This window comes from Leiobunum rupestre, chromosome 7 (genome assembly GCF_980474605.1).
Source record: "Leiobunum rupestre chromosome 7, qqLeiRupe1.1.hap1, whole genome shotgun sequence".
Taxonomy (NCBI): domain Eukaryota; kingdom Metazoa; phylum Arthropoda; class Arachnida; order Opiliones; family Sclerosomatidae; genus Leiobunum; species Leiobunum rupestre.
The window spans coordinates 45,563,467-45,577,057 of NC_143390.1; the positions used below are offsets into that span (position 1 = coordinate 45,563,467).

The 13,591-nt window shown below is 36.4% G+C and overlaps 1 protein-coding gene across 4 annotated transcripts in view; it reads left to right on the forward strand.

Annotated features, from left to right (window-relative positions):
* Positions 1-13,591, forward strand: part of LOC149936512 (putative 3',5'-cyclic phosphodiesterase pde-5) — a 151,730-nt gene that overhangs the window by 105,965 nt on the left and 32,174 nt on the right. For all 4 annotated transcript variants that reach the window (XR_016472210.1, XM_090153134.1, XM_090153136.1 and 1 more), the window contains one exon: positions 7,629-7,790. Coding sequence is in view for 3 of the 4 variants with exons in the window: in XM_090153134.1 (XP_090009260.1) it covers positions 7,629-7,790 (162 nt within the window). In the remaining variant the exon portion in view is untranslated. The remainder of the gene's footprint in view (positions 1-7,628; positions 7,791-13,591) is intronic.

The window sequence follows — 13,591 nt, forward strand, 5'->3', positions numbered from 1 at the left end:
CGTTTTTTCTCGTTCTCAATCGCTCTCCGTAGAATTTCCATTTGAAACTTCGAAAGGTTTTCATTTATTTGATTTCCAAGTAAGATTCGGATACTCGAAATACAGTCACCTAGGTTTTGTGTTCTTTGAAAATTCCAACCAATTCCCTTTTAGTAATGGGAACTTTTGGGTTGCTCTTATCAATTGAATTACTGTTGGTTGGCGAAGAACTTAAAGAAGGTAAAATATTACTACTGAATGAGGCGTCGTTTGTTATTGTTGCGTTGAAAGGGCGGTCGTTGCGAACATTGCCAACAATTTGAATTTGTGGGTTAACCATATTTGAACAAACACGTTATTCAAATAAGTGAAAGCACGTTAAATTTAAAAGTAACTTTTGGTTTAAAAAAAAACACATTTTGGCGCTTTAAATATTGTTATCTCGCTTCAATTTGTTTTCTTCTTCAGAAAGCAACTACGACCTACCAAAATGTATTCGGTAATGATTTTAAATAGTCATTGAATTCTACATAAATAGCGATACTTGTGGGATAACCGACTCTTTAGTACAAATATTCAAAATGATATCGTCTTTTTACAAAAAATGTACCTTAATATTTTATTATATTTAAGATCGCTAAATGCAAATAATGCAATTTTACTATATTGCAATAAAAAATTGATTTATAGCGTTGATAACAGATTAGAACCTCATCAAAAAAGCGGTCAGAATATTACACGATTTTGGCTTTCAGCCAACGATATTTACTTTTAAATGACATCTGCCAAATAGTATTACCCAAATAGGTGATTATGAAAAATATCGGTGGTCACGTGATTTGGTTAAGTACTACCAAGTTGAAAGTATCAAAATTGGCCCTTTTAGTAAATTCGTCTGGCTAGTTGGGCAAGGGTTAGCGAGATTTCTATAATTTCATCATTGTTCAATCGAAAGGATTTTTCGTTTTTCGTTTTGAGAGAAGTTTGCAAAGTCGTTAAATTAAGGTAATTGATTTATTAAATGAAATATTTTAAAATTCTATCCAAATTGATTTTCATTCATTTTCAGGTTTAATCTAGATTTAAATCCTAATTATGAGTGTGGTCATTTATTTTACAGCCTTTACAATGTCAACTAATATTGGGCTTGTTTCTTTATCAATACTTGGTCTAGAACTATAAGAAATAAAAAAAATACATAATAAATTTGTTAACTTTATGTATTTTTAATAATTTTAGAAAAATACTAACTTTTCAAACAACCAATCCATGGTTGGTACTTTTAACTAAACGCGGACGATCGGGGCCTCGGTAGGTGCAGGCGAATTTAAGCAGCCGACGCTTTGTCAAAAAATAACCAACTCCCGTGAGCCTCTGCGCGCAATTCTTTTTCATAATCACCTATTGTTATGCATAAGTTGCTTTACCCGCTGATGAAATTTATAGCCAAATATGGCGGTTTCAGCCTAGATTTACAGTAATACTCTACAAACCTTCCAGGTCAATTTTCTTCAACGGTCGCGAAGGGAAACCGGAAATATTTATAGAATGGATATAATGGAACGTTTACTAGAAAACGTTCGAAAAATATTGGGTATCGCCTTGCGTGTTTCGGAAGAAATCTCGGGTGAACATGTTCTAAAATGGACTTTTCCAACCCTAAAACTTAATTTTATTAGTATATGGTAAGACTTACGACCGTGAATTTTTGTCAACTCTCTAAACTCTTTAAGGGCTATCAAATTCCACCAACGTTAACTATGTGTTCCTAGGGGGAAGCTAACTTCGTCGCTAGGGGGCGCAGCATTAAAATTTTGGTGCTACGTTATTCCTTTTAACAAATATATAAATATTATATGTGTCTGGTAATTTTTTAATTTCTGCCGCATTTTGGGCTTTTCAAAACACTGTGCGCTGTAGCTATACTTGGGGAGTATAGCAGTCTGATAACTTCGGTTCATTTAGTTTTGACACTAACTGTATTATACGGCGGCATCGGCGGCGACAGTGGACTACGCAATACCTGAAATTAATACCGACAAATCCCCATTTGCTATTGTGTGTAAAAAACAGCCGACGAATTTGGGTTGGCGGACTCAAAATCAATTTTCGATTCTCCGGAGAGGGTCCAATGACGGGGGCCATTGTGGAACTGGCTCAGTCTCGGATCATCAAGCGCAGTGCGTTCCTTTAATGGCCCCAAACGTGGACTTAAAGTGGGCTTCATTCCGTCACTTTTACTTAGGGTTACAGTGATGGAACGTGATGACTCTTTTATACTGGTTTTCCTTCCCAAGAAATAGATTTTCTTTTACGATCCGCTTTTTGATGTCTTTGGATTTAGGCCATATATACCTCGCGTTAGAGTTTCGAGACGAAATGTACTTTCCGGGATCAGTCATTTTCCCTGGCTTCCCTAAATGGGTTTGACTTGTAATCATAAGACCACAATCTTGTTTCAAAGTATGACACTTACTATTCTTCCCGCTCAAAATTTTTACGGAATAGGTTCACACCACTAAAGGCGGCTTCGTTGCAGTTTTGCGTCTAGCGTCGCCTTTAACCACTAGGGGGCGATATTTTACTATGATAACAAGTGTCACTGTGTACAAATGGAACCACATTATTAATGAATCGAAAAGGACAGAAGTATATATTTTATCTCGTACGGAAGAAATACCCATCAAGGATGTAAAAATCAAACGTGTACTTTAGCAGTGATGGGCGCGCTCCTCTCATATCGAGCGCTTTTTGACATTTTTGAGTGGAATTGAGCGGTAAAATATCTTATTAAAGAGCACAAAATGGAAATGAGTAGAACGAAACTTTTACCTCTCATAAAAGAGCGAAAATAGAGGGTTGAAAATTTTACCTCTCAAAAATGAGCGAAAATAGAGGGTCGAAAATTTTACCTCTCAAAAAAGAACGAAAATAGAGGGGCGAAAGTTTTACCTCTCATAAAAGAGCGAAAATAGAGGGCGAAAATTTTACCTCTCAAAAAAAAGCGAAAATAGAGGGTCGAAAATTTTACCTCTCAAAAAAGAGCGAAAATAGTGGGCGAAAATTTTACCTCTCAAAAAAGAGCGAAAATAGAGGGGCGAAAATATTACCTCTCAAAAAAGAGCGAAAATAGAGGGTTGAAAATTTTACCTCTCAAAAAAGAGAAAAAATAGAGGGGTGAAAATTTTACCTTTCAAAAAAGAGCGAAAATAGAGGGGCGAAAATTTTACCTCTCAAAAAAGAGCGAAAATAGAGGGGCGAAAATTTTACCTCTCTAAAAAGAGCTAAAATAGAGGGGCGAAAATTTTACCTCTCTAAAAAGAGCTAAAATAAAGGGGCGAAAATTTTACCTCTCTAAAAAGAGCTAAGATAGAGGGGCGAAAATTTTACCTCTCTAAAAAGAGCTAAAATAGAGGGGCGAAAATTTTACCTCTCTAAAAAGAGCTAAAATAGAGGGGCGAAATTTTAACTCTCTAAAAAGAGCTAAATAGAGGGGCGAAAATTTTACCTCTCTAAAAAGAGCTAAAATAGAGGGGCGAAAATTTACCCTCTCAAAAAAGAGCGAAAATAGAAGGCCGAAAATTTAACCTCTCAAGAAAGAGCGAAAATAGAGAGGCGAAAATTTTACCTCTCAAAAAAGAGCGAAAATAGAGGGGCGAAAATATTACCTCTCAAAAAAGAGCGAAAATAGAGGGTCGAAAATTTAACCTCTCAAAAAATAGCGAAAATAGAGGGTCGAAAATTTTACCTCTCAAAAAAGAGCGAAAATAGAGGGGCGAAAATTTAACCTCTCAAGAAAGAGCGAAAATAGAGAGGCGAAAATTTAACCTCTGAAAAAAAAGCGAAAATAGAGGTGCGAAAATTTAACCTCTCAAAAAAGAGCGAAAATAGAGGGGCGAAAATTTAACCTCTCAAGAAAGAGCGAAAATAGAGAGGCGAAATTTTAACCTCTTAAAAAAAAGCGAAAATAGAGGTGCGAAAATTTTACCTCTCAAAAATGAGCGAAAATAGAGGGTCGAAAATTTAACCTCTCAAAAAATAGCGAAAATAGAGGGTCGAAAATTTTACCTCTCAAAAAAGAGCGAAAATAGAGGGGCGAAAATTTAACCTCTCAAGAAAGAGCGAAAATAGAGAGGCGAAAATTTAACCTCTGAAAAAAAAGCGAAAATAGAGGTGCGAAAATTTTACCTCTCAAAAAATAGCGAAAATAGAGGGTCGAAAATTTTACCTCTCAAAAAAGAGCTAAAATAGAGGGGCGAAAATATTACATCTCTAAAAAGAGCGAAAATAGAGGTGCGAAAATTTAACCTCTCTAAAAAGAGCTAAAATAGAGGGGCGAAAATTTTACCTCTCAAAAAAGAGCGAACATAGAGGGGCGAAAATTTTACCTCTCTAAAAAGAGCTAAAATAGAGAGGCGAAAATTTTACCTCTCAAAAAAGAGCGAAAATAGAGGGGCGAAAATTTTACCTCTCTAAAAAGAGCTAAAATAGAGGGGCGAAAATATTACCTCTCAAAAAAGAGCGAAAATAGAGGGTTGAAAATTTTACCTCTCAAAAAAGAGAAAAAATAGAGGGGCGAAAATTTTACCTTTCAAAAAAGAGCGAAAATAGAGGGGCGAAAATTTTACCTCTCAAAAAAGAGCGAAAATAGAGGGTTGAAAATTTTACCTCTCAAAAAAGAGAAAAAATAGAGGGGCGAAAATTTTACCTTTCAAAAAAGATAAAAAATAGAGGGGCGAAAATTTTACCTCTCAAAAAAGAGAAAAAATAGAGGGGCGAAAATTTTACCTTTCAAAAAAGAGCGAAAATAGAGGGGCGAAAATTTTACCTCTCAAAAAAGAGAAAAAATAGAGGGGCGAAAATTTTACCTTTCAAAAAAGAGCGAAAATAGAGGGGCGAAAATTTTACCTCTCAAAAAAGAGAAAAAATAGAGGGGCGAAAATTTTACCTTTCAAAAAAGAGCGAAAATAGAGGGGCGAAAATTTTACCTCTCAAAAAAGAGAAAAAATAGAGGGGCGAAAATTTTACCTCTCAAAAAAGAGAAAAAATAGAGGGGCGAAAATTTTACCTTTCAAAAAAGAGCGAAAATAGAGGGGCGAAAATTTTACCTCTCAAAAAAGAGAAAAAATAGAGGGGCGAAAATTTTACCTCTCAAAAAAGAGAAAAAATAGAGGGGCGAAAATTTTACCTTTCAAAAAAGAGCGAAAATAGAGGGGCGAAAATTTTACCTCTCAAAAAAGAGCGAAAATAGAGGGTTGAAAATTTTACCTCTCAAAAAAGAGAAAAAATAGAGGGGCGAAAATTTTACCTTTGAAAAAAGAGAAAAAATAGAGGGGCGAAAATTTTACCTCTCAAAAAAGAGAAAAAATAGAGGGGCGAAAATTTTACCTTTCAAAAAAGAGCGAAAATAGAGGGGCGAAAATTTTACCTCTCAAAAAAGAGAAAAAATAGAGGGGCGAAAATTTTACCTTTCAAAAAAGAGCGAAAAGAGAGGAACGAAAATCGAGTTCTAAAACAAAAGTTACCATCACAGCTGCCGCCGAATTACTCCGCCATCTTTTTCTGGCTGAATACTTTTTGGAAACACTGTAATCCTTGTAATTAACCCTTGCAGTTTTACTTTCGAAAACAATTTTGAAAAGTTAATCCAAGCGATTAACATTAGCATCATAGAAAGACGAATACTTATCTTTAATATTTCTGGAATGGATCAAAATTATCACCATGATCAAAATGGGCCCCGAAATAAGTTATACGTAAGTTACACCACTTGTTAGAAGAAACTAAACCTTTGAATTTTAATTGAAATAGGTTATTAGACCAAATAACCTAATATTGTATTGTACCTGCAAGTATTTCTTTTTCAAGAAGACTTCTGTAAGAACATAAAAGTGTTATTGTATCCCAAACCTTTAACGAATCGAGACCTCAATTTGAACCCAGCCTTTTACGTAATCTACAATAGCCCTAAACGCTATTAGATAGATTAAACCTGCGCTATAAAACTCGTAGAATGACCGTCAGAAGACTGTTTATCCAACACGTTCGTCCCACGCTTTTCCAGGATGGTGTTAACCTATCTATTCTCTTCCTCTCTTTTATAAAGAAATAAATCTTCAGAGAAAAAAGCTGCAAAAACTTCCTTACAAAGCAAAGAAGAAGTTTTTCTATCCTGGGCCAGATTCTTTTTCTGGGCTGCAACGCAAAAGCCTGGCCCATTCTTTGGAGTGCCATTGATTGTTTCTTTTCACATTTTTATTTCTCAACTCCGCTTCATTAGAAAGGCGAAACTTATGTTTTGACGCAACGTTTCCATAGTCGTGGCTTCTTTCAACTTGTTGGATCTGTATAAACCAATTCGAGCGCGTTCATCTTGTTATTTTTTTGTAGAAAGTTGGGGAAACAAATAGTTCACCCGCCAGGAAAGGTGTTCCAAGACCTTTTTCTGACAAATATCTTTTAGAACGCTGAAGACGGGCTTCCTTTTAGTGCATTGTTAACTTATCTTATTTTCTCTTACGGGCCGAACTATTACCCGAAGTAAAGTGGTTGATTTTTCTAAATTGTTTTCAAAGGAAGAAAATTTAGGGATAAAAATTTAATACGATACTGTAGTGATTTTCTAAAACTGATTCGTAAGAAGATATGTTTTTTAAATATGTATTTATCCCCTTTGAGTGTAATTTTAAAATTTTAGCGTAAAAGGCTCGCGCATTTTTTTTTAATATCAGGGAGCACGCGCGAAATCGCTCGAGCCCATTTACGCTAATAAATGAAGACGCGCGTGGAACTTTTTAACAAGTTGAATAAGACATAAATAGAGTTTATGCTAGCTAGGAGCAACAAATATAAGGAGAACGCAGCTAGCCTTTAAAAACGCTAACACAGTGTTGTGTACCAATTTCATTGGACGATCCATTTCGCTGAGCGTTTTACGGAAAGGGGGAAGACAATTTCCCAATTTTCCCCTTCCGACGGCAGAAGGCGCTAAAGCGTCTAACCAATGAAAAATGTACACAAGAAAATGCACGACTTTTGACGGGTTACATCTAGGAGCAACAAACACAAGGAGAACGCAGCTAGCCTTTAAACACGCTAACGAAGGGTTGTGTACGAATTTCATTGGACGAGCGTCACGAGCCTTTACGCTGAACGTTTTACGGGTGGGGGGAAGACAATTTTCGAATTTTCCCCTTCCGACGGCAGCAGGCGCTAAAGCGTCTAACCAATGAAAAATGTACACAAGAAAATGCACGACTTTTGACGAGTTGCGTTCTCCTTGTGTGGGGTGTTGTGTTTGTTGCTCCTAGGTTGCATTATAATTGTGTGGGGTGCTGTGTTTGTTGCTCCTAGATGCTAGCGTCTATTGGCTATCATAGTGAAACGTCACTTCTACGTCACGAGTGACGCGCATCTAAAAAAGAAGGCCAATGTTACTTTTTAGAAAGGCCTGTTAATTGTTTCTTTTTTAATTTCCCGATGGATACTTCTCACGTAAGAGATATATTATGTACTTCTGGTATTACTGATTATAAAATCTTTCTTTAGTCCTTTTCGGGGATAGTAACAGTCTTTTGTCTACTGTTTTTGTAACGTTTATTAGCCCTGGTTAATTAAATAGAGTTTACATTGTTCGCTTTCTCGTGTAGTTTTGCGTCCACGCCGATAAAAGGAAGATGCTGCAGGAATTAACTAGCGCCCTCTACTTGCGGCCTCACAAAGCGCACGTCCTCAGCGAACTGGCGAAAACCATTTGTTCCGCCGTCAACGCGGACTCCTTCGACTTGTTCATGTACGATAGGATCACCGAAGTAAGAGTTTCTTTTATAATCGTTTATCTCTCTTAATTGGTTGTTGGAAAACGAGGCGCCGCGTTATTGTTACGCAGGGTGTCCACTGAAAGCCATTAAAGCTAATTATTCAAAATCTGTTTTCGATACGAATTTTTAATTTTCAGATCATATAGCTCGTGCTACTTAAAAATTCGGATGACCTTGGACCAAATGTTCAAGGTCATTCAGAAAATCTGTTGATTACCTGTTAAAATTTATACTCCATTTTAAGTCGAAATGGCTTAGACTCCTAAATCAATTAGGGACAATTTTGTACATAAAATCTATACGGGGTCTTTCAAAGGGTGATGCAAAAATTTTAAGGAGTTGTATGCCTGTTTTTTTTTCATTTTCCTACGATGAATTAAAAGAGCGCCAGAGAGCTTCAAAGTGTGGCCTACTAGCCCCTGGAAGTAGGTTGCAACAACCGCAAAACCAAGCAGTAGGAAAACGCGAACATTAAGGTTTGGGTTCGTGTGATAGGTAGAAAAGGACCTGGTAAACAAATCGAAGTAACCTGCGTCAAAAAGTAAACTTAAACAGTATTTAAAGTCCCTGCTGCTTGGTTTTGCGCTTGTTACAGCCTACTTCCAGGGGCTAGTAAGCCACACTTTGAAGCTCTCTGGCGCTCTCTCAAATTTTTTAAAACACCACAATGAATTAAAATAACTAAATTTATTTAAATAAATCTCTTTCATCGTAAAATAGTGGTGTTCACTTATTAGCTCTTCGATGGGTCCCTCTTTCATTTCGCTGTTTATAAATAGGTCAAATTAGGGCGGATCGGAGCCATTTGAACTTACCCCTAAAATGGCTTCGTTTTAGATAACTAGTTTTCAAAACTAGCGTGAGAAATCGCTTCGTGTTGGTTCGGGAAGCAACTGGTCCAAGTCGGTTCGCTTAGAATCGCTTTCAAAACGTCCAGGTGCGGAAGTAGAATTGCTCGTATTTTCCAAAATAATGGGAATAAAATTCTAAATAATGTCAAATAATATTACTGTATGTATAGTAAACATGATTAACTAATTGTTTTGAGATACATTTTACTTTATTTTCAAAATTCTGGTCATAATTTGAAATGACATTAAGACTTGGCTATAAGTGAACCGGGGTGAAGCGATTTCGCACGTGTGAACCAAGAAATATCGTTGGCAGTCAAAACTGGCATTCAAACCGACCTAAACTGGGTTTTAAGCACTAGTGTGACCGTGGCTAAAGTGAAGGCGAAAACTATTTTTCAATGACCTTGTAGACATCGCTCAAGGTCACCCGAATACAATGACTGCCTGCACGAGCTATGTTGTCTCAAATTTTCAAATTCGTAAACAAAAGCAGATTTTGAACTATTGGACAGTTTCTTTGTAGTCCAATTCAGATGAGCCAACATTTTTGTAAAACAATGTTGGCCAATACAGTTTGCAAACCAGTTGCTCCGTGTGGATGGAGAAAAATGTTCTCCAACGTGTTGGCAAAACAATCGCTTTGTTGACCAGATTTTTAAGAAACGACCGATTTTAAAATTATTGATTTCTTACACCTAATTTTGTTTGAACAACTCTGATAATATCAGAAGTTAATAATATATATCTTGCGAGAGACGTTAGCTGGTGTTATTCGCTTGAAACATGTACCTATGCAGTCTCCCGTTAATTTTTCAATTAAATTTTGGCAGAAAAAATAGTGCAGTGTCATATATTGCTTTTCTGATACTCTTTCATCGGTAAAATATGGTTCATTAATAATAAAATAATAATAATTAATATTTAAATTTTACATCTTTAAAGGCCTAGGTTTTCTTCTACCTGTCACCCTTTAAATTTACTTTCCTTCCAAACAAACACCCTGGTGGTAGGCCAACAACAGAGCACGTTGGCCTACCACCAGGGTGTTTGTTTGGAAGGAAAGTAAATTTAAAGGGTGACAGCCAGAAGAAAACCTAGGCCTTTACGCGAAGTAATAGAGTCGGTAAATCTTGAGACGTGATGAGGTGCACGATTTGGCGATAAATCCGCGACCAACGGAATCCGCGTCGAGCCTTCGAAGGTTTCATTTTAGTGGCCTATATGAATACCTCTCTCGTAAGAGATATATTATACACTTCTGATAACATTTATACATAAATTGAAATATTTGGTAATTGGAAAAATATATTTTTAAGAATTCTGATTATTTGTCTTGCGAAAAATGTCAGCACGTAAACGAAATCAACGTGTTTACAAATAATGGCTTCTGCTAATAGACCTTAAATTAGTTTCAAAAGGCGTAAATACAAACTTGCAGAACCAGCAAACGCGCCGTTAGTGATTTCCATTAATGACCATAACCTTTGAACTTTGTTCTCTATCCAATTAAGGCTAGCTTTAATTTCGTCGAGACAGTAAATGAAATGTTTCCCAACATTAAGCGCGAATTTTTTGGGGATTGTTTCGGGAGGCCCGCGGATCATTTTTATTCGTTTTCGCACTCTTCGCTCATTGGCAGAAATAAATCTTAATAAACTACCTAAAATCAGTTAACTAGACCTACGTGAATTTTGGTTATTTTTGGCGATTTTTAAATATTTAAATAAGACTCCATGAAGTTTCTACCTAGGAGCAGCACACACAAGGAGAACGCAATTAGCCTTTAAACACGCTAACGCAGTGTTGTGTACAAAATTTCATTGGACGAGCCTTTACGCTGAGCGTTTTACAGGCGGGGGGCAATAAGAACCACATATGGACGGCAATGCACAGAATGGTAAAATACACGGTCTATCTTGGGAAAAACTGGCTATTTTATTTAATTTTTTTGACTCCAAGATCTATTGTTAAATTCTTAACATTTATTTAGGATTTAGCTTTTTTTCCCCTTTTCATTATGGACTTTTCTACCTTTTCGCGTATTTTATCACTCTTTGAATTGCACTCCATAGGTGGTTCCGTAAGTGTATAAAATTGTTACATAAGTGTGACTCTTCATATTCTTAACATGCAAAAATATTACTGAGAGTTTTTCACAAGGCAGACTGCATTATACGGGCTTCGTCACCGTTTTGCGTCCGCTTGCTCACGCGTACCACGTAGCCTTTGAAAGCGCCTCACTAGGGGGAGATTTTCTTCTTGTGATGACGTCACTCCGTTACTAGGCCGCAGTAAAATATTCCCCAAAGTAACAAACTTATGGATTAATATTATAGACTTATGGTGGTTATTATTGACTTAAAAATAATGCTTATAAAGTTTGTAAGATAATGGTTTTTAAATCATTTTTTAAAAAGCATTGCTTACCATAAGTAGCATAATAAAAATAAGTATGTCAATGAGGATTTTTAGAGCTATTCCACAATCTAGGTTTAATTCTCAGCACAGAGCCCCCTAGTGTATAAATATGCCTAAGACGAAATATACTTCTACCAAGTACGATAACCCAAGTCAGTGTCAAAAAAAGGTTCGATCAAAAAATTAGCATTAAAACATTTGGAAGTGTCATACTTATAAATGTTATGTTACTTATGATTATACTACATTTTAATAATTAAATAATTTTTTACTCAATTTAAATTTTTTTTGGAAATAAATTAAGTAATGATTTCTATGTTTTTTTATATTTATTATCTATTGCTAATTGAATACTCTCAAAGGCTCGACGACCCTCGTAATTGTAACATTTCATTTAGCGTTCTTTCTTGGCATCTTCCTCCAGCTCTTCTTAATTTCACGAATCGCTGGATTCCCAAAATAATGAAGATAAAGAAATAGCAGCACTCATAGTCTCCCGCTGCCGGATATGTACTTGGCCTTCGTTCTTAATTACTTGAAGCGAGCCCCATCGAGAGCGTTATTAAGCCACGCAAAAGTTACCAAAATCCGATTAAGCTTCATACCCGGGGAATTAACTAATAAGCGAAATCGAGAAATATTTGTGGGAAAAAAATTGTTCCTTGGAAGTGTTTCATTCGCGCTTTCCTCTGATACGTTCATAAGTAACAAAATCACATTAAGTATGACACTTACTAATGTTTTAAAGCAGGGCCTGTTTTAAAGGGGAACGGTCAAGCTTTGACCAGTTAGATAGCCCTATATCCCATTAAAAACTAAAATTTATGGCGAAAACCGCATCAAAAAGTATTGAGTGGTTAATTTTTAATAAAATAAAGAAATTTCGGGAAATCGAAAAGCGCGTGTTCGCCGCGACACCTGGTGAGAAGTCGGCGAGACAGAAAAACAACGTAAAAGCGCGCGCTGCTGAAGACGCGAAAAATTTGTTTCGCACGCGCGGCGCGTTCCAGTTATAAGAGACTTAAGCCTAAATTGCGCGATTTTAAAAGTTAGGATAGTTCGCAAATCGCTCATACGGGGTTAGGGGCGCTGGTGGCAGCCCCTAAGATGGCGGCGAAAATTCAAACCCAAACACCTGGCGTTATTTTTCGTTTCAACTTTTTGGTCCAAAAGCTATTTTTTCAAGACAAAAAAAGGTACGTGTTAGAACGTCTTGATAATCTTTTGATAGGGAAATAAGGCCATATTTGGAAAAGCTTGGCCGTTCCCCTTAAAGGATTTTTCAGAACTATACCCTAATGCGATTTAGCTTCGCCCTCCCACCAGAATAAAAATACCAACCAACGCTTATAGTTTGAGTGTTGTTAAACGTAAACGAATCAGCAATGTCACTACTAACTACGTTAGATGTTCAATTCCACACTGAGAATGTTAAACGATTTGCATCACCAGTTTACCAATCCGATTTTTAGAACAATAACTTCATTGTCAAAACTCAATTTTGGAACTACCCAAAATGACTACTTAAAGGAGAACTGTCACCAAAACCAAAATTTACGAGGTTTTTTTACAGAAAGATAGAAAATATATTAATGATTATGTCCCTGAAATTTTATAGTTATTGGAAAGATATTTAAAAAGTTACGCTACTTTTTCCGCAACCTCCATCAAACGGCTCCAAAATATTCAGAATTCGCGGTTGAACCTACGTGCAGCGCCAAAAGAATGAAGCGACAAAAATTTCAGAAAGGACGGCGTGTAAGGCGTATTAAAAACACGATTAACTACAATCTACCAATATAACTAGGTTAAAAAGTCAAGGAGAATGTCGTAGTAGACGGCAGTTCCGACCGAAAAACGATAAAACCGGGGAAAAAAATATTTCGTTCACGAGATGGCGCTGCAGGTAGGTTCAACCAAGCGGTACTGAGATTTTCGAGTCGGGGGGGGGGGGGGCAGATAAAACACGAAATTTGGTTGCTGCTAGTAAATCATATACTGGAAATATTAACATGAAATTTTTCGGACGTCCTCTATCCATTTAAATGGTTTTTAACCCATTTTAGGGTGGTGACAGTTCTCCTTTAAATAGGGCAGAACTACCCATTAAAGTAGGCCATGTTTTAAAGCCCCCCATATTTATCCGCCACTGTTTCGAAATCTGCTATTTTCTTCTCAATCCTATTACTCACTAGATTTAGTAATACATCGTATTGTTCTGGACGCATTCCAAAGAACCTACAAAGCAAATAAAATTTTAATTTCTTAATCCGTCAAACATTGTTTATTTCAAATTACTCACTTGAAAAAAATTTATCGGTCACAATAGGCGATATTATAAAGTAAAATGGCCTTCTTGTTTTGATGGGAAAGACTACCTTCCACTATGCTTCCATTAGCTTCCCCACCAAAGAGCCTATGAATTCATCCATAGGCTTTAACTGTACTATTTCGTCGTCCCATTTTAACAAGTTCAGCAAGCATATCCGACTTTATACTAGCGCCTATTGTCTTTTGAGA